Raw genomic sequence first — 24,707 nt, forward strand, 5'->3', positions numbered from 1 at the left:
AGCGCGGTCACGGGAGCGGCGCCTCCCGGAAGCGGCGGGAGGGCCGGGCCGCTCAGCCCCGGCGCCGGCGGGACAGCCCCTCTCTCGGCCCGGCCCGCCGCCGGCAGCCCGACACCCATGGCCTGGCCCGCTGCACCGGAGCCCGGCCCGGCGCCATGGTGAGCCCCTTCCCCTGGGCCTGCGGCACGCGTGGCGGGCACCGGCCGCGGGTTTGTCCCTTCGGTTTCGTAGGGAGGTGCTTCATGTGGGCCAGGAGCGGGCCCGGGGCTCCCCGGGCTCGGCCGCCGGAGCGCGGAGGGGCGGGCCGGGCCAGGCCGCCCTGCGGCCCCGGTGCCTGTGGGCCGGGCAGCGGCTTGTGCCCTCCGCCCGTGCTCCTTGCAGCCTGGCCTGTGCAGTCGGCGACTGGGTGAAAAGCAGCAGATTGTGGGAGCTGTTTGGGCTGTACGTGGTTGATGCTTAATGACAATTAATCCGTGTGCTCAGGATGGGGTCTCACAAGGCTGCCTCTCCTTCCGCCTGTCTCAGCTGCAGAGTTATAGAAGGGATCTTCAACCCACAAAAGTGGGCAGACTTCATAGTGTGGGACCCTTTTGGGTCTGAACTCAGGGTGACTCTGTGACAACAATGTCCCCCTTCATTTGCAATAACCCCTTTATTCCTCCACCTGAAATAATAGAAAGGAGAGGGAGAAATGTAACAGTTTTCAAATATACGATCGTTTCTGCTAATGCTTTGCTTTTTTAGGTGGAATTATTTTTTCCTTTATGATGGCTCAAAGGTTAAGGAAGAAGGAGATCCTACAAGTGCTGGGATTTGTTATTTTTATCCTCCTCAGGTAATGTCTGCTTTTATTTCAGTGCTTGTAAGGAAGTGTCTGTCCTGCTAGTCAGTGCTCATAATTTTAGTTCAGGAATAGCCGGGCTTTCAGGTGGAGCTTTGGATTAATTCCTATTTAGTATTCACAAAAGTTTTAAGGAAACTTGTGCAGCTAGAACCAGGCGGAGCGGAGTGGTGCTACCCCAGGCTTGGTGCACTGAAGTCCTCGGGCTTCCGAGGCTGGTCATGGTAGAGCCGCGCTCTGCTCCCTCACTGTGGATTCTGACGGGTGGAGTAGTCCAGCAGAGTCCAAGTCTGTTCTGGTGATATGAATAATTACGCACAAGGGATAGAAGTTCCCCTAAACAAGCTCTAGGCCCTTGTGCTGCCTGAAAAAAAAAAAAGTCCAATTATTTTTTCCCCAGAAATTTGCCTGTGCTACTACATTTGATTTATAATTGTATTAAACTTATAATTAATTTTTATTTATATCTGAATACTGTAGTGATTTTTTCCCCCCCCAAGTCCAGGATTTCTTTTTCCAAGGAAAACAAAAGTCTTTCTTCCCTGCCTTCCTCGACAGACTCTCCCCGACCAGCAGGAACTGCTGTGCGGACAGATTGCCGGAGTGGTGCACTGCATGACTGAGATTTCTGGAGTTCCTCCAAGTCTCATTCGCCTGAGAAAGCTCAAATTTGCAGTTGTAGTGGAAGGAGACTATCTGTGGGTGAGTTCAAGAGATCTGGAGGCAGTCACAGAGTGAAAACAGTGAGAGTCTGATCTACCGTATCAAAAAAGACTGCTTCCCCTCCTCGCCCCGGGTATGGGCTGCACACAGATAGACCTGGGGAGAGCTGGGGTGGGAACTTGCAATGCACAACTTTTCATTGCAAGGTAACTTAGATTATTTTTTTTTTACCGCAGCCCACAACTGTGTGTCGCGGCAGTCACTTCAGCTGTTCTGTAAAAAGCTTCACATACCTCATCTGTGTGTTCACACCCAATGTGTTTTTTTAAGATGTGCCTGGCAGTGGCTGTAAAATGTTGAGCTCTACATCGTTACATGTGTCCTTGGGTTACTGGTAGTGACTGGAAACAAGATACCATGTGCTGCAGTTTATAATAAGGACTCAATCTCCCTGTTTGATAGTCTGATTGTTCCTTCCTTCTAACCCTCGGTATTTCCTGCAGACTCTGTCAGTGTTAGCAGACATTTAGCTGCTCTTTATATGAGCAGCCTGTGGCAGAGTCATGAGAAAAACGCCCCAAACTGTCCCCTGGAAATTGGGCTGAGACCCGTCAGACCAGAGGAGGGCCACGAAGATGGTCAGAGGGCTGGAGCCCCTCACCTGTGGATACAGGCTGAGCTGGGGTTGTTCAGCCTGGAGAAGAGGCAGCTCTGGGGAGACCTTACAGTGGCCTTTCAATACTTAAAGGGGGATTGTAAGAACGATGTGAACAGACTGTTTAGTAGAGCCTGTAGTGATAGGACAAGGAGTTTTAAACTGAAAGAGGGTAGATTTAGATTAGATATCATGAAGAAATGCTGTGAGGCTGACGAGGCACTGGCACAAGTTGCCCAGAGAAGCTGTGGATGCCCTGTCCCTGGAAGTGTTCAAGGCCAGGCTGGACGGAACTCTGAGCAAACAGGTCTAGTAGAAGGGGGGTTGGAACAACAAGATCTGTAAGGTCCCTTCCAGCCCAAACCATTCTGTGATTCTATGAATTGGCAGTGCTGTTCAGGCTCACTGGGCTCTCTCTGAGATGGCAAGCCTGATGCTTCTGTTTCTCTCAAAAACTAAATTAAGTATCTTCAGTGCTATAAATAACAAGTTAATTTGAATGTTTTTAAGTACTTAGTTTCAGGAAAGCATTCTTAGCTGTTAGAGCACTGAGCTAGGTCATCTAACGTGGGAAGGGAGCACATCTAAAACGCTGGGTTTCCAATATTGTTTATTTATCCTGTCTGCGCCAGGGTTCTTTTGTGGGTATTTTTGAATTTCCTTTTCATCTGACTTGTGAATCTGGGGGATGTTTGCCTGCTACAGAACTGCTTGTATGCCTTTGATACTCATTTGAAAGCGATTGAGAGTTGTTCTCACCTGCTGTACCTGGGTTTTGTCAGTAAACATTCTTCATTCCTGGCTTTCTGTATTGAAGGTTCTGGGCTGTGCTGTTGAGCTTCCTGATGTCAGCTGTAGACGGTTTCTGGAGCAGCTGATCAGCCTCTTCACCTTCTACAATGGACCTGTGCACCATGCATATGTGGTAATTAAAGATCAGCAGCCATGATGTTTCTGCCTAGGAAGAGATCTTAAAATACTTCCCGTATTGGCCAAGCTCTACCCAGGCACATACGTGCTGGCATGTTCCTTTATGTTGTCTTCCGGCTAGCAAGGATCAGAACAAGCTCATACATGAAAGAATTGGGACCTGGAAAAGTGTACAGGCCCATCCTCCTGTTGCACCGTGGTAGTGGGGGTATCTACTAAAAGTTTCCTTAATGTTCAGTTTGAAGCACTTTCAGTATCATCTTCCTCCTTATCCTCCCCAGATTCGTCACTTCTATAAGTATACTCTCTCAGGTTGATGGTGCCAGTCTAACATCCTGAATGCATTAAGGCCTGTGCAGTGACAGCTGTGTGGATTTTTGTTGTCTGCAGGCATTTTCTCAGGAGGAACTGAGCAGGCAGTGGGACAGATACATTGAACATATCCAAAAAAACACCAGTGACCTCCACAAGATTTTCAATTCTCTCTGGAATTTGGACAAAACCAAGGTAAACATCTGTCCTCTATAGTGTCTGGCTCTCGAGCTGCCTTAATGCCAATGGTTTTGTGTTTATTTGCTGCTTTGAGCATTTCCCAGGATTCTCTGTCCTAACTCGTTGTGGTTCTCCCTGTCTAGGTGGACCCCCTCCTTTTACTGAAAGCAGCTCTCATCTTGCAAACTTGCCAGCGGTCTCCCCATGTCTTGGCAGGCTGCATTCTCTACAAAGGCTTGTAAGTAACCAGACGTTACCTAAAGGTTTAACCCGCACGTTAAATCTGCGCCTTCTCAGGGTTGTGATCCCGGAGTGCAGCCGGGGAGCGGAGCAAGGGCCTAGCTGTACACGCAGGGCTGCTCTGTGTTATTGGCGGGAACATTAATGCTTCAGGCAAAGTAATCCCTGTTGTCTGGTGTGTTTCACAGAGGATGAGAGGTTACTTGCAGTTATTAGTGAGAGAAATGGAAACATGAAGAAATTTAAGGTTTGGGGTTTAATAGTAATCTGCTGTCTTTGATATTCAGCAGGACATGAACTTTGGCTTTTTAGGTGGAAGTCACCAAGAAAAAGTTGTGTGAATATGATTCTTTCCCATTAGTATTCTTTTTGCAGTCTTACAAATACAGTGGATGCATGTGCTGTATGTATGTATTTGTGACCAACTTGATGGCCCGGGACCACTGTCTATACTGATAGAAAGTATGCAGAAGAACGAGCCAGAATTTCCCATGAGAAATGCTGGCTTCTTTCAGCTGGAGATTAATCATAGCTGAAGATGCTGCAGATGTGGCACTGAACAACATCAAGGAAAGCCTCAGAGGTGGCCTTGAAAGACAGGCGGTGTGGGATTCTGAGAATTTCTTGGCAATAGCATTCAAATGCCATTTTTCTTCAGCATAAACTGTTCCTGTAACACCGTTTACGAGTACTGGAAATATGCCACAATGTGTGCATCCTTCCAGGTCTGACAGAGGCAAGTCAGGCATTTTTAAGGGAATGATCTCATACTTACAAGCAGGATGCTGAGCGTGAGTCATTGCAGCACCTTAAAGCTGGCAGCATGTTGCAGTGGAAGTGGACATCTAACTTGAAAACGGAGTCTTCTGCATCTAGCCATCACTGATGTCTGTGTCTTGTATCACTGGTCTGTCTGATGGAGATTTTTGTTCACCAAGTGTCATCAGAGTTCTCTGAAGTCAAGTCTTGCTAACAACACTGCAAAGGGCTTTGTGCTTGGTTAAACTTCTTTAGAGTCGTTTGGAGAACCTCCAGAATGTGGATCTCAATGAGACATAAATGGAAAGACCAAGAATACTTTTGGAAGTCCTGTACAAGGGGCCTGTGTTGCAGTAGTTTGAGTGCTAGTCTTTCCAAACCTTCTCCACTGTCCACAGCTCTTGGAGTGGCAGGAAGCCTGTATAGATTGATCTGTCTTAGGTTTTGACTTAGCAAAACCAGACTTATTGGCCCAAAGTAAATGCCAGCAAGCAGCTTTCCTAGGTTTAGAGTGGAACTACCCAAAGGAAAAAAAAAAAAGATTCCTGATGGTCACTCAATTTTCATTCCCCTTGTGCAGCAATGTGTTAGCTCCAGCCCATGTCTGGGGATGGTTCTTCAACCCTTGCAGAGTATCTGGTGGGACCGGGAGAGGTGGGTGCCATGGAACCTTGGGGACTGCCAAGGATCACCCAGCTGTGAAGTGGGGCCCTGCAGCACTGTTGGTTTTGCTCAGTACGAGCAGAAATGTCCCGTGAGCGTTACGGCTGACTCTGCCTGTCCTGATGCACTGAGTGCCAGGAGTCTATGGCTGAGCTTCAGGAAATGGATGTTCTGCTCCTGGATGATTTTGCTTTGTCCTTTTAGGATTGTGAGCACCCAGCTGCCACCTCCTCTCACTGCCAAAGTTCTCCTTCAAGGCAATGAGTCTCCAGGCCAGGTATGTTGCTAAACATGTTCCCTGCATGCAGATACCCACTTGTAAGAGCAGTGTGGGAGCTCTTGTCATGTAGATCTTACGTGTCAATTACTGGGAAGGACAAATATTGATGCTGATGCTAAAAGCTTTTATTAGTTATGCCTGAGTAAGGTTTCAAGACTTCTGCACTAGGAATTTGCTTTTTTTATTTTTATTCTTTAAGTTACTGAATTCATGAGTTCTCATCTGTGTTATGTTTTGATTAACTTTTTACCCAAGTTTAGGTATTTAGTGCTGAACGTATAAAATCTATGTCTGACAGTGACAAATCAATTTTTGTTTGCATTAAAACCTGTCAAAAGTAATTATTTATGTGGTTCAAAAAAGCCATCAAGATCCAGATATGAAGAAGAAGGCCTCTGCTCTTAATCTGGTTGAGCAAACCAAGTTTTTGTGCCCTGAGCAGGCAGTAATGGCAAATTGTGGTATTTGTCCTTGCTTTCAGGTGTGTATTTGTCCTTACTTTCAGCTGTATTTTGGTTCTTGGGACATCCCTCTACCTCGAGGGCTACCTAAGGAACAAATCACTGCCCAGCATAGTAAACCAGTCACAGCATTCGCTGAAGGGGATGGTCTGGGGTCTGCAGTAGTTACAGGGAGGCTGAGGAGGCTGGAAGAGACGTCCTGGTGGCACTGATGACCAGTGTCAAGTCATGCCACAGAGCTGATTCTTGGCTTTTCTTTCAGAGGGAGCCTGGAGGTGAGGAGCAGCGGGAGCCTGGTGAGCATCCAGCTGCAGAGTACTGATTGCCAAGCGCACAGCAGCATATGGGCGACCCTCTGGGGCTGCATTCTCTGCAGTGAGAGCATGAGCTGATTCTCTGGGATTCACGTCAAAGCTCTTGCTGGATGCAGGAGTATATCCCTGAGGGTGTTGCTGCCACTAGTCAGCATGTGCCAGTGGGTGTTGTGTAATCAGAACTAGTTCCTTCCTTTGGCTAAGCAAAGGAATTTGCTCTTTTGGGTTTAATTGTCAGTTCTGCAGATTCCCAACACGCCTGCTTTAATTCCAGTTACCCATGTGCCTATTTGGCCACTGATGGAGCCCTGAAAACAGATGGCTGATGCTTACAGTCCAGATCTTCAGTCACTGTTTCTGAGCATCAGTTTATAGATACTCTGCCAGGATGGTTAATAAAAAAAACACCAAGGGAAATTTTAACTGTCGGGCATTAAGCGATGAAGAGGGGGGGAAAATGCTGCCTAGTCAGACGTGATCAGTTTGTGGTGACCCAAGATACAGAATGATAGCTGCCTTCACCTCCTGCGGAAGCCTTTGGGCTGATAGGTTTGGCTTCTGTTCTTTATGCTGGGCATGTTAATTTAGTCCTCGAACCTCCATTGCTTTTGCAGATTCTCCATTGCCGCAGGGTGTCCGTATCATCCCAGTATTCCTAACAGAAGGTGAAGTCTCAGTGCTCCGAGACTTTCCAGTGGAGTGGATGACTAGGTAGGAAATCAATCTGACACACAGAGAGGCTTTTGCAGCAAGGGAGCTAACATGTGACCCTGTGTCCTCACTAGCCATTGTCACTGTTTTCTCTGATACTAACTCAAACTCTGTCATCTGACTGTTAAAGCTGCCTGAGGTCTTTCGGAGCGGACAGGATTTGTGGTGTCCGTGTCTCTGTTGTGAAGCAGCATGAAGCGGAACTGTTTCCCAAGACCAAGTGTGATCTGTTGTTTATTAGCCCACGGTGCTGCTTAAAGCCTATGTGCTTTGTGAGTAAGGGAGTGACATTCCCAGGAGTCTGCAGTGTAAGAGGCCCATGCTTTTCACCTCTGTTAGACCTTAGCCCATCCTTTTCCCAGGTGGATGCTTTTTGTAGCAGAGAATAGATCAGCTATTGAACACTGTAGGAGGTGGTAATGTTACTAGATAGGTAATAACTCCAAACAGATCCTACTCAGTAGTTTAATCAACTTGTCATCTCCTGCTAGGTCATCTGTGTCCTCAGCAAGCCCTAGAGGAGAGAAGAATGCTCTCTGCTCTCAGGCAGTTTCGGAGTCAACAGGAGTTCATGAAAACCAAAACATGAATAATATCTCTGTGCAGGAGTCCCCTGAGCAAGCTTCAAGCACAGCTGCACCAGAAGATGCTGTGCAATCTGGCAGCCTTGCTAACACTGGTCCTTTGAAGGGCTTCCCTGAAACGGAAACTAGTACAAAGAATTCTCCAACTGCAAAACCGAGCAGATCAGACAACAAAACCTCAGAGCTCAGTAAAAAAGCAGCCTTCCCATCAGAGATAGGCACAAAGCAGCTGCTGAGCCCTTCCACACTCCATACTGCTGAGTATGCTCAAACTACAGGTCCATATCTGGAAGGCTTTTCCTTTCCAAACCCTTATGCCTGGGAACAGGAGAGTCAGAACATGGGGAAATCCCTTGTGAACTCTGACGTTGAGCAAAGCAGTTTCCAAAGTTATCGTGCAGCCAGTGGCAGTACGGCTGTTTGCTCTCCTGCCCAAGAGTTGAGCAGAAGGAAATCAGGTAAACAAGACAAACAAGGAACTACGAGCCAAAATAGTGTCTCTGGAGAAAGCAGCGGTGCAGCTGGTGGCAATGTGTGGGGTTTGGATTGTCCAGCTGCTGCTGTGCAATCAGAGCTCCAAAGCAGAAGTCAGCTGCCAGCTGTAGAGGTTCAAGAGAGTCTGCCCGGTGACCCAGCAGAGAACGTCCACTGTCCCAGAAGCAAGGAGAGTGACCGGCCACTTCAGGTAGACAGTCGAGGAGCCCACATCGGTGTGGAGTCAGGCGAACAGTGCAAACCAGTTAAGATGAGCTTGTATGTTCACTGCCTTAAGGGGCTTGTGCTCTCCCTGCTAGCTGAAGATGACCTCCGAGAGGACCAGAGCTCCATTGAAGATGTGGTAAGTGGGAAAGCTCTTCCACTCACTGCTGCTTGCCTGGTGGTGGGGGCAGGGGTTACAACTGAAGAGCGAGCATTGGATTGCGCTCCCCATCTCATTCCTTACCTGCTCTCTGTTGTGCAAGGCAAAGCCATTTGTCTTAGGGTTCGTTGCCACAACCAAAGCTACCTGGGAGGTTGTTCACAAACGTCAGGGAGCGAGTCTGAGAGGTGAGAGCATTGTCTCACAGGCGACTCCTGTTGCCTGTTGTCTGTCGGTTTCCGCGCTGGAGCAGGATGTGTAGGTGTGACTGTCAGACAGCCCCGCAGGCTGCCAAAGGCCTGTGCTGGATCTGGGTTTTGTTGGGAAACTGTCAGTTTTGTAGTGCTTTTTGGAAAGCAAGGTTTGTTCTCTGTTTAACCTCCACTTCACATGTCACAGCTTCTCACTCTGGAAGCACCAGAGAGACGTGTCTGGCATCGAGTCCCCAGAGCGTTTCCTCTCTTCAAGAAAGTCTGGCTGGCTGAGTCCGCAGCCTGCTCTCCCTGGCACTGCTCTCCGAGGGGCAGAGCGAAGGCTGCCGCTTGGGCACTGCAAATAGGTGCTGTACCAGAGCAATTCCAGATTACTCTGCTGTGGGATTTGCTTCGGTGCACAGGCTTCCCTGCCAGGCGGTGAGGTGCAGCTAATGGGGCTGCGGGGGAAGGAGGTGCCAGCCCCTGGCATTTCCCGGTGAAGCATTAGTCTGCAGAGCTGTTGCCTGGCCTCTGCCTCCCTAGCAGGAGCTGAGTCAAAGCTGCAGAGGCCTGTTTGATATGCCAGTTGCCATAGGAACAACCTAATTTCTTTAACCGACAGACTGGAAGGTGGAGGAAAGCTCAGACTAAGGGCTCCCAGCATTAGCAGAGCCTCAAGGTTACTCCGTTTCCTTCTGAGCTGTGGGACTCGAGGGCTGTGCCTGCGATCCCACCCCCCCGTGCACAGCATGGGAGGACTGCTGTCTCTAGGAAGGGTTTGCAAAATCAGCAGAGGCCAGGAGGTGCAGCCGTGGCCTTTTGCATCAGACATGGCATGTTGCTCTACCCCCTTTCTGCTCCTTTTGAACAGGCGGCTGCACAACATCTCCTGCTCTACCACGTCTTCTCCGGTGAGGGGGAAAGGGGGAGATACAGGGAGGTAGGAACTGGGGCTCTTGAGAGATGGAGGTTGTCTTTATTGCACAGGTACCCCCAGCTTTTCAGGGTTTCCTCCAGTTGTGGCTCCAGTCTGGCAGCACAGTGCTCAGAGGCGGTGTGATCCCTGACAGCCTCTGCTCTGCTTCATGTCTGACCTGCCATGAGAAGGAGCATCTGAAGGATGTAACTAGCATGTGAAACGCCTTGTTTGGAGGGTTGGCTCTGCTAGTGACACATTGCATTGCGTGTCCTCCCCTCATCAGATGCCTAAGCAAGACCCACAGTGGACCCAGCCTGGCTCAGTTTGTCATTCAGTTCGTTATGTCTCAAGATCAACTGCCTGACACCGTTGTAATGCGTTTTGGTCGGTTTTCCTTTACGTATTGCCCCAGGGCTGACAAAGTCCTGTTTCATTCAGGTTCCTCTTTTCCCCAACACGTTGCTTCCATCTTGCATACTCCTGCTTTGTCAAATCTTAGCAAAACTGTACTTCCACACATCTTGGGTTTTGGATTCTTCTGACTACACTCTCACTCTGTGTACAGGTGTTTCGTTATCTCTTAGGGGAGATGCACTGCATGTCTCATCATCCCAGGAGGAAGAGTGTTGTTTGAGGAGGTAGAGCTGGTCTCTGCTGCTGGCATCATGGTGGATTTGAGGCGTAACCTCAGCTTGTCTCTTCCTTTGTTTATCTGTAGATTAAAAATGACCCTCAGCTCTCAGGGATGTCAAAGCCGAGTTGTAATTAATGTTTGTTGAATGCTTTGAGGCCCCTGAATGACACCAAAGAAGGGTAAAATATGCTACTTGTGCAGCTGAGAACAGCAGGCAGTACCGATCATCCCTCTGGGAAGGTGGTTTCCAATACAGGCGTTCCCTGCAGAGCAGGCGGCTTTCAGGCTGGCTTCCTGCTGCTCTTCAGGTCTTAGCCCTTCATTTCACTGCACAGAAAAGAAAACCTGTTCCATGACCAGGGGGGTCAAGGGTAGGCCAGGTGCTGTTGTCCTGCTGAATAGTGGCTTGATCCTCTCCGTGGCAGAGGGAAGCACATGGGCAGGCTGGAGGATTATGGAGTTAATCTTTCCAGCACTGCTGGAGAGCCCCTCAGTCCTGCCTGCTGCCTGGGGGCCTAATGAGGCCAAGGCAGCTGGGCTACTGAAAGTCCAGTCAGGAAAGCAACTTGGCTTTCATGTTAGTACATTGTTACGTGAATCCATTGCTCTGTGCCAGGCCTGTTGTTACCTCACTGGTGAGGCTGTTTTCTTGGCTTTGCTTTTTTTCCTTCTGGTGATAGCCCAGTGCCTGCAGTCTGTGGCCGGCCAGAAGCTCGGAGCGGAGGCTGGGTGCCTGTTAGAAGATTTACTCATATGTTGAGAGCGTGCTGCAGGGAACACTGCAGGCAATTAAATCCAGCCCAAGCATGTAAAGCTGCGTCCTGTGTTGTACTGTCTGTCTGGTGTAATAAAGGCTGGTAAGCAAAGGAATATCCCTTGCTAGCAGCTGAAAGTAATGGCCAGGATGTGAAAATGAGCCCTGGAGAACAAAGTTTGATGGTAAATTAGTGGAGTCATATGTTTTCCTGTAATTAATAGCATCAGTTGGTTTAATGGCTTATTTTCAGGTTGGAGTACCCTTTTCTGAGTCCCTGTCTCACTGACTTGTAAGTTATGAGGCTCATCTGCTTTCTTCCATGCCCAAGTTTCCCAGCCATTCCTGGTGGGGGCCTGGTCAGCAGCAGCAGTATGTGGAAGGGTCCAGTCTCCCTGTCATCAACATTGGTCACCCAAGCTCCCTCTGGTACCTCCTTGGAAATCTAGACGAAGTCAGGCTTCTGCTGTAACACTTGCCTGGTTTTTGCCCTCTCTGCAGTACCACAGCAGTCTGGCTTCTCTAAACGGCCTTGAGGTTCATCTGAGGGAGACTCTGCCCAAAGACTCCTTGTCCCCAGCCAAGACAACCTACAGCTTCACTCACTATGACTGCGTTCAGAACGTACTCACAGGTAAGCCTTCATCTCCTAGAACAGCAGCTGCTTCGGAGGAGGGAGTAAGGAGGAGAGCAGGGTTTATGGTAACCTTTTCTCATGCTTCAGACAACTTCTTAGAATCATTGCTTGCTATAACTCTTCCAAAATAGCCTGGATATGAGGCCCTATTGAGGAAGCTTTATCTTTTGTGAGTTTATAATCTGCTGAAGGCTTGTTGATCGCTTTATTTGGATGAGAGCCCAGAGGCTTCTGGGAGATAGAGCAGCTGCCACTGGCACTTTGCTTGAAATGATGTTGCTTTGGGTTCTGTGAAGGACTAAGTAGGACTCGACATCCTCTTCAAACCCATTGTCCTTCCCCCAACTCCATTCATCCCTGGTATGATGCCTTTTGTCCTGCTGTACAGCAGTGTTTGTCAGTCCTTTCTGGCTATGAGAAGCAGGAACAGGGAACAGGCAGTAGCCAGCAGTTCAGTGACTGCTGCCCTGGATTGGTGACTAGACCATCAACGTGTAGAAAGTCCTGTACACTATTTCTCCAGTTGCATTCTAATGTTTCCCTTTTTCTGGCAGTGTCACAGGCAGTGTCCTGGCTCCCTCCAGCTCAGAAGGAATGCTTTAGGGAAAGAGAGAAACCCCAGCGATTCTGGGTAACCCAGGCCTTGGGCCTTCTTGTCCCCCCCCTCTGAAGTGTGTACACCAGGCGCAAGTCACTGACTAATTGCATTGAGGTCACATTGGGATTTAGGTTGTCACCCAGTCTCTCTTCTGCAGATAGCCAGGATCTGTGGGAGAGGTCCGCAGCCTTTTCCTGCTCAGTAAATGGGGGCACGCTCCTCTACAGAGTGGGCTTTTAACACGCTCCTTGCTCCCGTTCTGCAGCCAACCTGCCCCAAACACCTGGCCCTCTGGATCGGCACTTCCTGAGAGCTGCTGCACTGATCCACTCCAACTTCAACCAGCTTCCGACTGCTTCAGAAGTGATAATCAGGTAAAGTGTGCTTGTAACTCCCTCCTCTTCCAGGCCCAGGAGTACTGGGTGGCACACAGAACAGGCAGAAGGGGGGAGCGCCTTTTCTGAGGCTGGCTGAGGTTCGGCACGCATTATAATCACAGCGGTGTCTCTTGCCAAGGGTCAGTCATGTTGCCTTATTCCCTGAAGTTTCCTCTTTAGATGCGGGCTACTTAATATTCTGCCTGTAGTGTGATCTGGATGTTGAGAGGCAAGAATGGCACTGTGGCGAGTGGACTGGAGGCCCAGCTGAGTTGTGCCATGGGTTTGGATTAAGATACAATGTTAGAGTATTGCCAGTTCTGGCACCATAAGGTTCTAAGATGCAGTTTTAAATATAGCTGTTCCTAATAAATTTGTGTCTCGGCTGGGAGCCAAAGGCGCCCAGAATTGGCAACCTAGATTTTGTTTTCTTGCACGGCTTGTTGGGTTGGAAACACACTGTAATGTGTGTGACAAACTCAATTGTAATGCACCAGGCGAGATGGTCTTATCACAGTCAGAGCCCTTCCACACAGCCGCAGCTAAAGCTGATCTCGTGCTACAGCACTCGCCCCGTTCCTGTAGCTGATCTCAGAGAGGATGGTTGTGTTGTGAGCGTGCAGAGATTCTGTTTGCCTGGCCGCGCTTGTTTGTCCAAAACATGTTGAAATAAAGATGCTTCTGGGAATTACACTGTTACACTTCTCTGACACAGCTTGCCAAAGGAATGTGAATCATACACTTCAATGCTGGAGAACTCCTTGTTTAGCCTTAGTTTGACTGGCTCCTTAAATCCTGTACTGGCTAAGCTGGCATATTCTCTGTTGCCCCAAAAAAAGCAACTCCGTGTGTGAATCAGACTGAGTAACAAGATGACTAAAACTGCTTTCTTTTATGGAGGGTTGTCACAGAAGGGTGTCAGCAAACATATCAATTGCTGCTTTCCTCCATCAAGGAGGAGTACAGACTCCTTTGCTTTGCTCCCTGCCAGCCCTCTTGCAGGTAAATACTGAGTGATTTTAATCAACAACTTGAGCTTTCCTGGGTACAGTATCTGACTGTCATCTAAGCTTCATCATGTGTGACTGAATGACCTCATATGGTTCCTGTTGCAAGGGTGCTGTGCTGGGATTTGCTTATGGACAGCAGCAGTGAGCTAGTTTCCTCCAGGAAAGAAGGGGTATTGGACACAAGGAGCATTTAACTACTGGCTCTTGATGTACAGGGCTAGTGTGCCAGCAAGGGAAATAATCACAGGATGGCCACATGCATGGGTGTTAATGCTGCTGAGTAGGTCCCAGAGCATGTGACATATGACACTTTCTCTTTTAGGAAGGCAGGTCTGGTTCCCTGTGGCCTCCTGGTGATACACTGCAGGGTTTTGCTGCCCATTTTAGTTCTATGTTCCTTTGCTCTGCTGAAAGGCCCTCTCAACAGCTGGGAGTCCAGTGCCGTAAGCATCCCAACAGCCAGTCTGGCGAGTTGAAGTGGATCTTGCACAAAGCTATAAATCCTGACCACTGCCTTCTCTCCTGCCCTGCTAGGAATGCCTCCACAGCTGTGTATGCCTGCCGGAACCCCGTCCAGGAAACCTACTTCCAGCAGCTGGGTGCTCCACTCCGCAACTCAGGTGTTCCCAACCCTCACGACAGTGCATTCACCTTGCCAAGCAAAGCCAAGCAAAAGCTGCTGAAGCATGGAGTGAACCTGCTTTGAACTGATACACTGAGGCAACATGTCTTAGCCCGTGCTAAAAGTTAGTTCATCTTCGGTAATTAAAATCTCAAAGCCTTTTGTTCCATAGGAGGCACAAGGCTCTGTGCTATGTCTGTACTGTCTCCAGCCTGCCTTGCTCTGAGCAAGGGGAACACTTATTGCCTTGTTCCTGCAGCACATTTTGTGTTAGTGCAGGGTACTATTGACGTTAGCACTTACCAAAGACTGAAGATGGAAAGTAGCTGTGCTGCGGTACTTGGTTTACATTGACTCTAGGACTATTCATGGTGCTCTGCTGCCATGGGCAGAGACTCCTGGAGTGCCTTGACCTAAAGTAGAACCTCTTGCTCTAAGCTACACAGACACCAGGCTACTGGGCAGTACTGGCTGTCAGAGATGTCAGTCAGACACTGCAGGTGCGTGGGGTTCTGTGCCTACACTTGCCCTGGTCAGACTTGGGCTTTATTTATATTTCTTAATCTATAGAAATGATCCCCTGCCACAATGTAATGCCTTACCTTGATTAACAGAGCCTGCATGTTCTCAGACTAACTGGAATAGAACAAGTGCTGCAAATCTCGCAATCCTCCTACAGGCGCTGTCAGGAGGTTTTTATACTGTAGCTGAATCGGGAAGATCCTTGTACAGCACCATGCAGCCTTCCTTGCTGACCCCCAACGTAGCTGTAACCTGCTGGCCTCTCACGGGGGCCGTGCTGGCGGTGGTACGAATGCACTACACCTGCCTGCCCCTCGGCCTTCTGCTTACTCCCCTCCCTCCTGTTGCAGTTGCAGGATCTTGTTTCACCTTCTTGTTCTTGCTGCTCAATTTGTCTACTCTCTGGTGACAGAAAAGGCAAGTGGGAGCCCTTAAGCTAATGGGACCAAAGAGGTTTTGTAGCTCCTCAGCAACTGTTCTCTTTCTGCTCAGACGGCGTGTCCCGTGTCAGCAGCTGGCTGGGGGGGAACTGCTGGTGACGGCCGCTTAGACCTGCGTGATGGATGCCTCTGTCTGACTGTGCTGTATGTTTCAAAGCCTGCTGCTGTTACCTACACGCACATCACTGTGACCATGAAAATAAAAGGGAGTCTCCAAGACTCGTCCAAGTACTATGTGTCAGCAGCCAAGGTCCCACTTACTGCTTGGTTGTCATGTTTGTGATTCCTGGTGTGAGGGTTTGGGGTTGGGTGACCTGTTACCCCTGGTTAGCCCTGTGCCAAGGGCAAGTTCCTGCACTGGTGGGGTTGAACAGGCAGTGCCTGTTGCCTGGGTCACTCCTGCAAAAAGTGGCTCCTTGTCAGGGTCTTAGAAGGTTGCTAAAGGTAGATGCGTTACTGGCTTAACTGTGAAATGGTGAGAAGGCTTGCGTCGGTGTTAGCAGGGCAACCTCAGGAGCTGGACACAGTAAAGTCACCATCGTTGCAGCTTCTCATTCCACTCTGGCAACAGACAATTCCCAAGGTAGCTCTGCCATTGCAGAGCTCCTCTGCAGACCTTGGCTGGGAAATCCAGTGGACTCCAGAGGAAGAGCCAGCTGCTTGCTCCGAGGGTGGCTGGGCATGGATTGCCATCTGGCTTCCAACTCTGGCAGCTGAGGAGGTGTTGCAGGAGCAGGAGAGCTGTGTGGCACGGTTCCCTGCCACTGCTGTCCTCTGGGGGACTATTGCAGTGAAACTGTTCTGCACTAGCTTACTGTCGGCATTGCCTGTGGATAATGGCAGTGTGGATGTGAAAGCTCATTGGAAAGCCTGAGCTGTGGCCGTGCAGGAGACCTCCTGCCTTGGTGACACCCATGCGGGAGCCAGCACGGAGCAAGGTGCTGCTTCCCTGAGGTACGGACAAGCTGCTCTGGTTCTGGAGTGCAGCACAGAGAGGCATCGTGTTGGTGAGGGATGAGGTGGTGGGAGGAAAGACAGTTGTGTGCTCCAGCCCTCCTGTGATGTTCTGGGCTCTGCTGTGATGCTAAGCCAAGAGGCACTCCCTGTTAGATGCTGCTCTGTCTGTCTCCTCTCTGCACGCCCGGCAGCCCTGATCCAGGTTCTCTCTGCGATGCTCGGGTGGTGAGGAAGCTGCGAGGCAGCTCCAGACGCTCGGCTTCCCCGAGGGAGATCCTGCTGTCTCCTAGCTGGGTGTTTGGGGAAGTTGTCTGTTCTATCAGGAAACATGAAGAAGTTGAAGGAAAAGCCTGAGAGGGACAGGAGGGAGTTTTGGCACAGCAGCAAGGCACAAAATAGATGCTTTTGCCTGCTGTCGTCAGGAATCTTCCACCACAATCTGCTGTGCCATCTGTCGGCAGTGGAACAGCTGGGGCAGCTTCATTCCCTTTTGCTTCTTGAACTGCATCTGGCCACCAAGACCTATTTCTGTCCTTTGATCGTTATGAGGAAAGTTGTCTTGGGGTAGGACAGCAAAGAGCTCCAGGCCCTCGACGTAATGGTTGCATTGCAGAGAGGATATTTAAAAATCGGTCATTTCAAGTATAACAAGATGAGCAGCTGCTGCGCTGGCTGTGTCCTGCCTGAGCGTGTGGGAGTGCTGCTAATGAGGGCTGGGGACCTCGCGTGGAGCGACTTCTTGCATTGCCAGGCTGGCTCCATGCTCGGGGTGATGCTGGGCACTGGCTTTCAGGCAGTCGGGCAGGAACTGAGTGGCAGCCCAGTTCCTCCACCCTGGAGCTGCTCCTGCTGAAGCTGCCTGCTGCCTTTGATGCATCAGCGCAGGCAGCTGGAAGCATTTTCCGAAATGGTTGCTTTGAAGACTCTCCAGCAGGCTGGTGGCCCTGCTGCGGAGCCTGGAGAGTGTGCTGAGCTGAGCTGAGCTGGGGGGCAGGTGGGGCTGCAGCTCTTTATGTTGCTGACTGGTGTCTCTGCTGCCCTGGGCACAGGCTGTGTGTGCTGCCCGGCTCTCGGTGCGGAGCGAAGGAGATGGGAGATGCAGGGAGATGCAGAGCAGACACTCCCTGTGCTCCTTGGCACCCTGGGCTCTGAGGGAAATCCGGGCCAGGGAGGCTGTAACTGCTCAGGACAGAAGTGCCAGGGGGACGAGTGTTTTAAAGCACTACCCTCCCTCACTGTATCACTCGCAAACCCAGCCCGGGCTCATGCCCTCCTCCCACCCTGGAGCTCCTGCTTTTCCATTGCATTTCTCCACACCAGCAGCCGGGTGAGCTGCTTGGGCCCAGCTGGGGTAAGCAGGACCCGAGCCCTCAGTGTTTTGCTTGACCCTGGATGAGTTACACAGCAGCCAGAGCCTGTTCTGTTTTCAGCACAACTGTTTATTGATAATCTTTGCTTATCCACTGTATGAATGTTACCAAACCGTAAGACAGTTACCAAGCCAGCCTGCTTCCTCAGGGTCTGGTTCCAGGTAGTCAATGTGTGTAGAAATCATGCACTTCAGGTATTCTGTAACAAGACAGGTGTAAAAAATATCTCGGATGTATTTGAAATCTCTGCCTTATCTTGCAATGTAATCACTGAAAAATCTGTAAAGAAATCATAGGGGAACAGGGCTGCGTTCCCTCCTGGGCAGGGCACGGAGGCAAGCGGTCCCCAGAGCCGTGCCGAGGCCACTGAGCCCAGTGCAGCCACTTCCCAACCAGAGGCGTGAGGACAGCAGTGAGCATCCATGACATGCTGTGCTTCACGTGTAGCATGTTATAAACTGTAAGGTAGCTCTGTACCCCTGAAAACCCCGAACAAACCCTGGATGTTGGGCAACTTCAGGCAAAGTGTGTTGGTTACAGATGGGCAAGACTCCCAGGGGGTGGAGGGGCTTGTTCCTTGGGCTGCAGAATTAAACACCCCCTGCCTTTGGAAACCTTTTCTTTGCTCTCAGGTCTGTGAGCTGCCTCTCTCTACACTTGTCCTGGCTCCAGGAAAGAAGATGGAGCAGCAGAAGGAAGCGTGACCTCCTTTCTTCCCTTTGTCTACGGACAAACAAAAGCCCTGCTCTGCATTCCCAAACAGCATCCCTGCCCCTGCAGAGGCTTCCCAGCTTCAGCTGTGAAAACTGAGGGTTGCAGATAAAGTAAGCAGGGGATTCAGGCAATTGATAACACTCTTGGTCAGATTAAAGAGCAGGGCTCGATGTGTGTTGTCCCCTCAACAGGGTGTACATCAGGGCGCTCCTGGGCTTGCTGCCTTGCTGGGGCTGGGGCACCTGCAGCCGGGTGTGCAGCCAGCAAGCTCTTCTCCTGCCTGTGTGGTAAAAAGGTTTCTCAAGGCGGGAGGGTTGGGGAGCCATGTGCGGGGTCCCTGCTGGCATGCGAGGGAGGAAGCAGGAGCCCCTGCAAGAGCTCTCTGCAGGCAGAGCGTTGCCCTGCCTGTGCTGCCCTGCCTGCAACCCCAATTGCCCCAGCCTGAGAGCCCTTGCCCGGGGTGTGCCTTGTGCCCACTGCAGCCCTCAGCATCCGTCTGTCCATCCATCCAGGGACTGCAACTGGGACAGGGGAAGGCTGAGCACAGTGCTGGGCTGTTTGGCTGGTTTGCTGTTTTGTTTTGTGTGTGTGTGTGTGTTGTTCTTTTGATGACCACAAGAAGTTTTACATTATTACATTCAAACAAACACCCTTGGTTTTGTTACTCTACTTCTGAACACCGCAAAACACAGTAGCAACATAACACGTACGAGAGTGGTGCTGCAGCTAACCACGGAAGGAAGGCAATGCGCTGTCATGTTGGAAAATAATCCCTGAAGCCAACGATGAGAGGAGAGAGATGGGCGTTGATACACGTTGCAGTTTCCATTTACAAGAGCCCCTGGGGATGGAGGACCCCGAGGCCACGTGCTGGAAGGAGGCTTCCTGTGCCGCAGGTGTCCATGTGCAGTGCTGGACCCGTAGCAGAGCTGAGCTGGCACGGCCGCCCGCCCGCCGGCTGCCCTCGATCCCACAACACCAGGCAGCGCCGTCATCGTCCTGGGGCAAAGATGAAGTCAAGGGCTTGGCGCTCTGCAGCGGCGACGTTGGGGTGCCACAGGTCCACCATGAAGACCACGCGGGGACCCTCCTCCGGGGGACCTGGGTGGGATGCAAGCACTGGGTGAGGCTGCGCTCCCTGCTCCCGTGGGAGAGGCCAGTGCTTGCCTTGGCACACGGTGACGGGCTCCCGGGACGCTGCTGCCTGTACCCCGGGCAGAGTGTGTGCCCAGCGGCAGGGCCAGCCTGCAGCGGGGAGGTGCCTAGCCAGTGCAACCCCGTACTGAACTGCTGCCTACTGGGAGCTCAGTGCTTCCAGCAGCCGGCATGGGGCAGGGTCCTCCCTGCCAGGGCTCTGGGGCTGCTCGGGGTGATCAGACCCAAAGGTCTCCCATCACAGGGCAGCAGGCACGATTGTCCTCCTTGCAGCTTGTCCTCCTTGCAGCTGCACCTCAGAGTTGTGCAGGCAGCTGCTGCTGTGCTATTCCAGCCTTCCCGGCCCCGCAGCTCTGCACTGAGCTGTGCTTCCCAATCCCACAGCAGGGTTGATGTGGGAGCAACAGCTTTTGTTCTCCCACTCTCTTCACACAGTCCCTTACGTAAAACAGCTTGGCTTGATGCTTTTATGCCATCAGCGACTAATGCCGGTTAATCTGGGAGAGCTGAAGTGGAACAGCCTCCATCAGTGATGGAGAGAGGCAACAAAACAGGCCGGTGTGAAGCTTTTCTCCCCACACTGGAGACAAAGGCACCGCTGGCACGTCAGCACTGAGCTGCTGCCTCAACGGGGCCACTGCAGCCGGCAGCTCTTGCTGCGAGCCAGGGTGAGAGGATGCTGAGGCTGTCGGCGTTGGAGCCTGAGCTGCCCTGCAAAGCTCCGGGGGATGAGGGAAGCCTTTCCGTGCTGGCTGCCACATCAGGGAGAGGATCACCGGGCCTGGGCCAGGCTGGCAGTGCTGCGGCAGCGCTGCGGGGCTGCATGCAAGTCAGGACAGAAGCGAGTCCCAGGACAGGCTGAGGAGGGGGATCCACCACCCCGAAGCAGCAGGGAGCATGCGTGATGGGCGAGCCCCACCATGCCAGGAATGGAGCTACCACCCTCCCTGGAGCAAGACAAGGGCACTCTAACCCCCACAGGATGGAGGCGCCTCCAACCCCACAGACACCTTGGCAGCAGAAGGGACTGGGTGCAGTCGCCCTGCCCATCCACCCCTCCCCAGTCCCCAGCACTGGTGTCAGTGTGAGATGGGACTGCAAGGCCCTGCAAGCTGCACGGTGTGCTTACCTTCATGGAACGCCGTGTGCAGGAAGGAGTCATCGAAGAGCAGGCAGCGGCCCTCAGCCCAGCACTGAGGCTCACCCCCCACCACCAGCTCGCAATTGCTGGGTGTCTTCAGACCTTCAGGCACAAAGAGAGAGGACAGGGAGGGTCAGGTGGTGCTGTGCTCCCTGTGATGAGGGAGCAGCCCTGAAGTGCAACTGGTGAGCTCCACACTGCTGAGGGGTTGCTTCCCTCCAGAGAGCAGCAGCAGGTGCTGTGCTGAACTCAGTGCATGGCAGAGTCCGGGGTTCAAAACAGGCACGAAGCTGGTGCTGCATTTGCAAGCTGAACCTTTAGCCTGATGCAGCTCAGCCCCTGCCCTCTCCCTCCTGCCCCTTTTGCCCCCAGTTGCTTGCTGTACCCCAATGAGCTCAGCATTGTGAGCGCTCTCTTTTGTATCTGGAACAGCTGTCAAGTCCCCAGAGCCCAGAAACACCAGGTGCACGCAGGAAGCCAGTTTCCTGGTGCTTTTTCTAGCTTCAGGACCAAAGGCAGATCCTGCCACCTCCCTCCTCCAGCTCTGCTGCAATTACCCTGCCCACTGCGGGGCTGGGGTAGGAGGAAATGCTGCACTGGGACCTGAGAAATGGGCTCTATTCCTGGCTCTGCCACAAGATCCCCATTTGACCTTGCATCGCTCAGCATCTGCCTTGTCACTTGCTTCCCCACCTGAGATACTACCATGTGGTGACCCACCAGGCAGCTGCAAGGACAGAAATTCAGGGGTGTCACAAAACCCTCATAGGGAAGAGGCCACACGAAGGACAATCCTAGAAATAAAATGGGTCTTTTTCTAAAATACTAGCATAAGCCAGACCAGTTTGAGGAGGGTTGATTCCATCACCACCTGCATCAGGAATGTCACCCTCCGCAGTGCTGGGGACCGCTGAAGCTGGTGCAGAGTCAACCTGCCCCGAGGATGCAGCCGTGGCGGAGAAAGGGGTCAGGGCTCACGTGGCTTGCCAACAGTAACGATGCAGCAAATGAGCAGGAATGGATCTCAGAGTGATGCCAAAACCAAGCGAGCGCAGCAGGGACCCTCATCTGCCCAGGAGAGCTGGGAGTGCAAAAAACCGATCTGCTTTTCTAATAGACATTTCAAAGCCTACAAAACCCAAAGCCATTTCCCTGCACAACAGCCTCAGCTGGAGATGCTCCAGCTGGAAAGGGGGAGCTGAGCAGCTGGGGGAGGTGGGGAGCCTGCAGCCTCTCCATCACACCCACACCCCAGGGGACACTGCCCTTGGAGGGGCAGAGCTGGTGCCTGTGCTTGGGCCCACATGTTCAGCAGAGCAGTACCAGGGCTGGAGAAAATCCTACAGTGACTTGGCTACGCTGATTGCTGTCCTGGCTTTGCAGAGCAAACCAGCTTGAAAGGGCAGGTTGTCTCTTGAACACATCCATGCCCTGGGCAAAGCAAGAGCTGAGTCCCCAGCACTGAGGTGGGGGTGAGCACAGGTCGGTATGCCCCAGGCACAGTGCTGTGTCCCGGCTGGAGGACCAGCAGCCACGGAGCAGATGGAGCTGGAAAACATGGAAGGACAAGGGAATGAATGACCTGCATTGCTCGTCTCCCCAGGGCATGTGTGCTCCAACTGGAGGGCTGGCCGCAGCTCTGCTGCCAGGACAGGCTGGCCTGGATCTCACCTCACTGGCCCCCTCCCAGGAACCACTCAGCCTCTTGCAAGTAGACTGCACCTTCCCAGTGACCCAGAAAGAGGGGAGAGCCAGTGGCAGGGCAGCGGGCTGCCTCCTGGCACCAGCAAGGGCATGTCCCAGCTCCCCAGTAGCTCCCCAGGCCTGGAGAACTCCTTGGATCAGCTCTGACGACTGATTCCCGTTCTAAATAAATGGCCAGTCACTGCCTGAGTGTGTTTACCCAAGAAGAGTTGGCTGAACAAGCGTGTTCGGTGTTTGCCAGCAGGGCCCGTGCAGTGCCTCCCCCAGCACGATCTGCGCTGCTTCCAGCGCAGCAGAGCCCTGACCATCTGTGCCGCGTGGGCTCTCCCCAGCCCAGGCCCGCAGGGCGGGGAGCTCTGCGCTGCCAGCCCAGTGCTCAACCCACCGGAGGGGATACCCCAGGACCCCCACCCCTGATTTGCAGCAAAGCAGCATCTCTGCTCACATCTGCCAGTGTCACGAGCAGAGCCCTGGAATCCCACGAGAGGGGGGAGCTGCTGGAGGCGCAGCAGTGAGAGACACCTGGGTCCCTGGAGCAGCACCCCAGGCTGCCCTGGGTCCTGTGATGGGAGGTGGGGCTGCCTGCAGAGCAGGGGTCATCTGGAGTCCCCTGCACAGTATCAGCTCCATATCTCACACCAGCAAGAGCCTATGCCTCCAGGCTGGTGGGGGGAGGAGGCAAAATGCTGTTGCTGCTGAGCTGGGGACGCTGGGGAGATCGGACACCCAGGGGGACTGAGCACCATCCTCTTCTGGAGAGGCTGCTGCTGCCAAAGCCCCAAAACTTCCCTCAGGCCAAAGCAGAAGAGGCACCTGAGCCACTCCTGGGGCTGCAGTTAGTGGCTGAACTTGGAGAGCACGGGGTGCCAGAAGCATTTTTAGGGCTCCCACACCCAGGCATGGCTGCAGCCCCCCCACAGCACCCGTGGCAGGGACACCCAGTGAGGCTGAACCACACCGCTGGGCACTTACCTAGATGGCAGCGGATGCGGATGTTGGTGGGCCCGTAGTGCTCGGCGATGACGGTGCCCGGGCTCAGCACAGAGATGCACGCGTTCCCAAAGACATTGTTGCCAATGCAGGTGCGAAGGCTCCCGAGTAAGCGGTACGTCCGTGGGCATCTCCTGCAGTTCCTGGGCACACACATGCCCTGGTTCACCAGGTAGAAGGTGAACCACTCCCCGCTGGGCGTGCTGTTCATTTTCCATCCTTGCGGGAGGCTGCAGTTTGAGAAAGCTTTGTAGAGGGTCTCAAACTCACACAGAATGGTCTGGAAGTTGCGCTCCAACAACTCCACGTCATGCTTTTGAGCGTCCCGGGAGAAATAGGGCATGGTTGGCAAGTCTGGCAAGAAGAAGACTTCTGGTTTCTGGATGGATGGCCGGCTGTTGAGGTAGCGGCCCTGCTCGCGGATGCCTTTGTGGATCCTGCCCATGCCGGACCAGGAGTAGCGCTTGGCGTACTCCTGCAGGTTGTGGTAGAGTTTCTGGTTGAGCCCATCATGGTGCGTGCAGCGCACGCACTCAGGCGAGTGGCAGTAGACAAACCCGTTCTGCACACCATTGACCTCAGCGCTCTGCATCAGGGCGTTGACGGTGGCATAGGCGCGGGGCTGCTCCCGCCCCACGTGGTAGCAGTACCACACAAAGAGGACGAGGAGGCAGGCAACAGCAGCGAGGGCGGTGGCGTCACAGTCCCGGAAAGACTGGATGCCAGTGGCGATGAAATCCCGGAGTCCGTCCAGAGACCAGCTCCAGTCCACCAGCCACTCCAAAGACATGGTGGTGCAGCGGGTGATGGGTGCACGCAGGGGGGCCCAGCGGTCAGTCCTTGTGGTCCTCAGAGGCACCCACACCATGCAGCTGGGCCAGGGCGCTGGGGGAAAGGGCTGCCATGGGGAAGCGGAGCTGTGGCTCTCCCCTGCACGCCCAGGAGCTCTGCATTGGCGGCAGCAGCCAGCAGCTCCAGGGGAGGTGGGTGGCCAGGCTGCCCGGGGGTCCCAGTGTAGCAGGTCAGCAGAGACGTGCCTGGAGGGTCCCCACTGGTGCTCCTGGGGCCATCATCCTGAAAGGCAGCACTGGAGGGAGGCTCTGGAGAAAGAAACCCGGAGGCATTAGGGGGTAGACTGTTTCCCCTTGAGGTCCCTGCCGGAGCTCAGTGCACAGGGTGCGGCCGGGGCTGTGTGCCATGGCCACGTGGGGCACCAGCTCCTCGTGGGGGGATGATGGATGAGGAGTCCTCCTATCTGCCCAGGAGCCCAACACCATCCCATGCTGAGAAAAGCCCCCACCCCCCAACAACGTCTTCCACAAATACCCAAATGGAAGTTAAGGGGGGAGAAACAGGGCCCTCAGCTCCCACTGCCCCACACTGATCTTCCCTCCTGCTCTCCCCTCCATTTCTCTCCTCCATTGCTGCCTTATCATGACTGAAATCTGGCTGATAGACAGCGGGGCAAAGCTGGGAATAGACACTTAACAGCCCTATCTTGCAGCACATCACTTTAT

At 52.6% G+C, this 24,707-nt stretch overlaps 2 protein-coding genes across 4 annotated transcripts; one reads left to right on the top strand and one right to left on the bottom strand.

Moving 5' to 3' along the window:
* Positions 1–28: 28 nt before the first annotated feature.
* On the top strand, positions 29–15,390 carry HPS4 (HPS4 biogenesis of lysosomal organelles complex 3 subunit 2). 2 transcript variants are annotated; one of them, XM_080380715.1, is made up of 13 exons: positions 29–158; positions 745–835; positions 1,400–1,543; positions 2,977–3,084; positions 3,480–3,596; positions 3,725–3,819; positions 5,448–5,520; positions 6,247–6,280; positions 6,913–7,009; positions 7,501–8,431; positions 11,455–11,587; positions 12,454–12,562; positions 14,110–15,390. In XM_080380715.1, exons 1-13 carry the CDS (start codon positions 118–120, stop codon positions 14,279–14,281), a joined length of 2,145 nt encoding a protein of 714 aa, XP_080236841.1. In that variant the 5' UTR covers positions 29–117; the 3' UTR covers positions 14,282–15,390. The 2 variants fall into 2 exon arrangements, with proteins under 2 accessions (XP_080236841.1, XP_080236842.1); XM_080380716.1 differs by lacking the exon at positions 14,110–15,390 and having other exon boundaries at positions 12,346–12,473.
* A 2,144-nt stretch (positions 15,391–17,534) lies between these two features.
* Positions 17,535–24,058, bottom strand: ASPHD2 (aspartate beta-hydroxylase domain containing 2; the record flags this gene model as incomplete). 2 transcript variants are annotated; one of them, XR_013927112.1, is made up of 4 exons in its annotated part: positions 17,535–17,685; positions 18,911–19,301; positions 20,485–20,598; positions 23,173–24,058. XR_013927112.1 is itself a non-coding variant. In XM_080380737.1 (3 exons), the coding sequence occupies 3 exons, from the start codon at positions 24,056–24,058 to the stop codon at positions 19,192–19,194; spliced, it is 1,110 nt and encodes a 369-aa protein (XP_080236863.1). In that variant the 3' UTR covers positions 17,535–19,191. The 2 variants fall into 2 exon arrangements, 1 of the variants encoding a protein (XP_080236863.1); XM_080380737.1 differs by having other exon boundaries at positions 17,535–19,301.
* Positions 24,059–24,707: the final 649 nt, after the last annotated feature.

This window comes from Falco punctatus, assembly GCF_963210335.1.
Source record: "Falco punctatus genome assembly, chromosome: 1".
NCBI lineage: Eukaryota > Metazoa > Chordata > Aves > Falconiformes > Falconidae > Falco > Falco punctatus.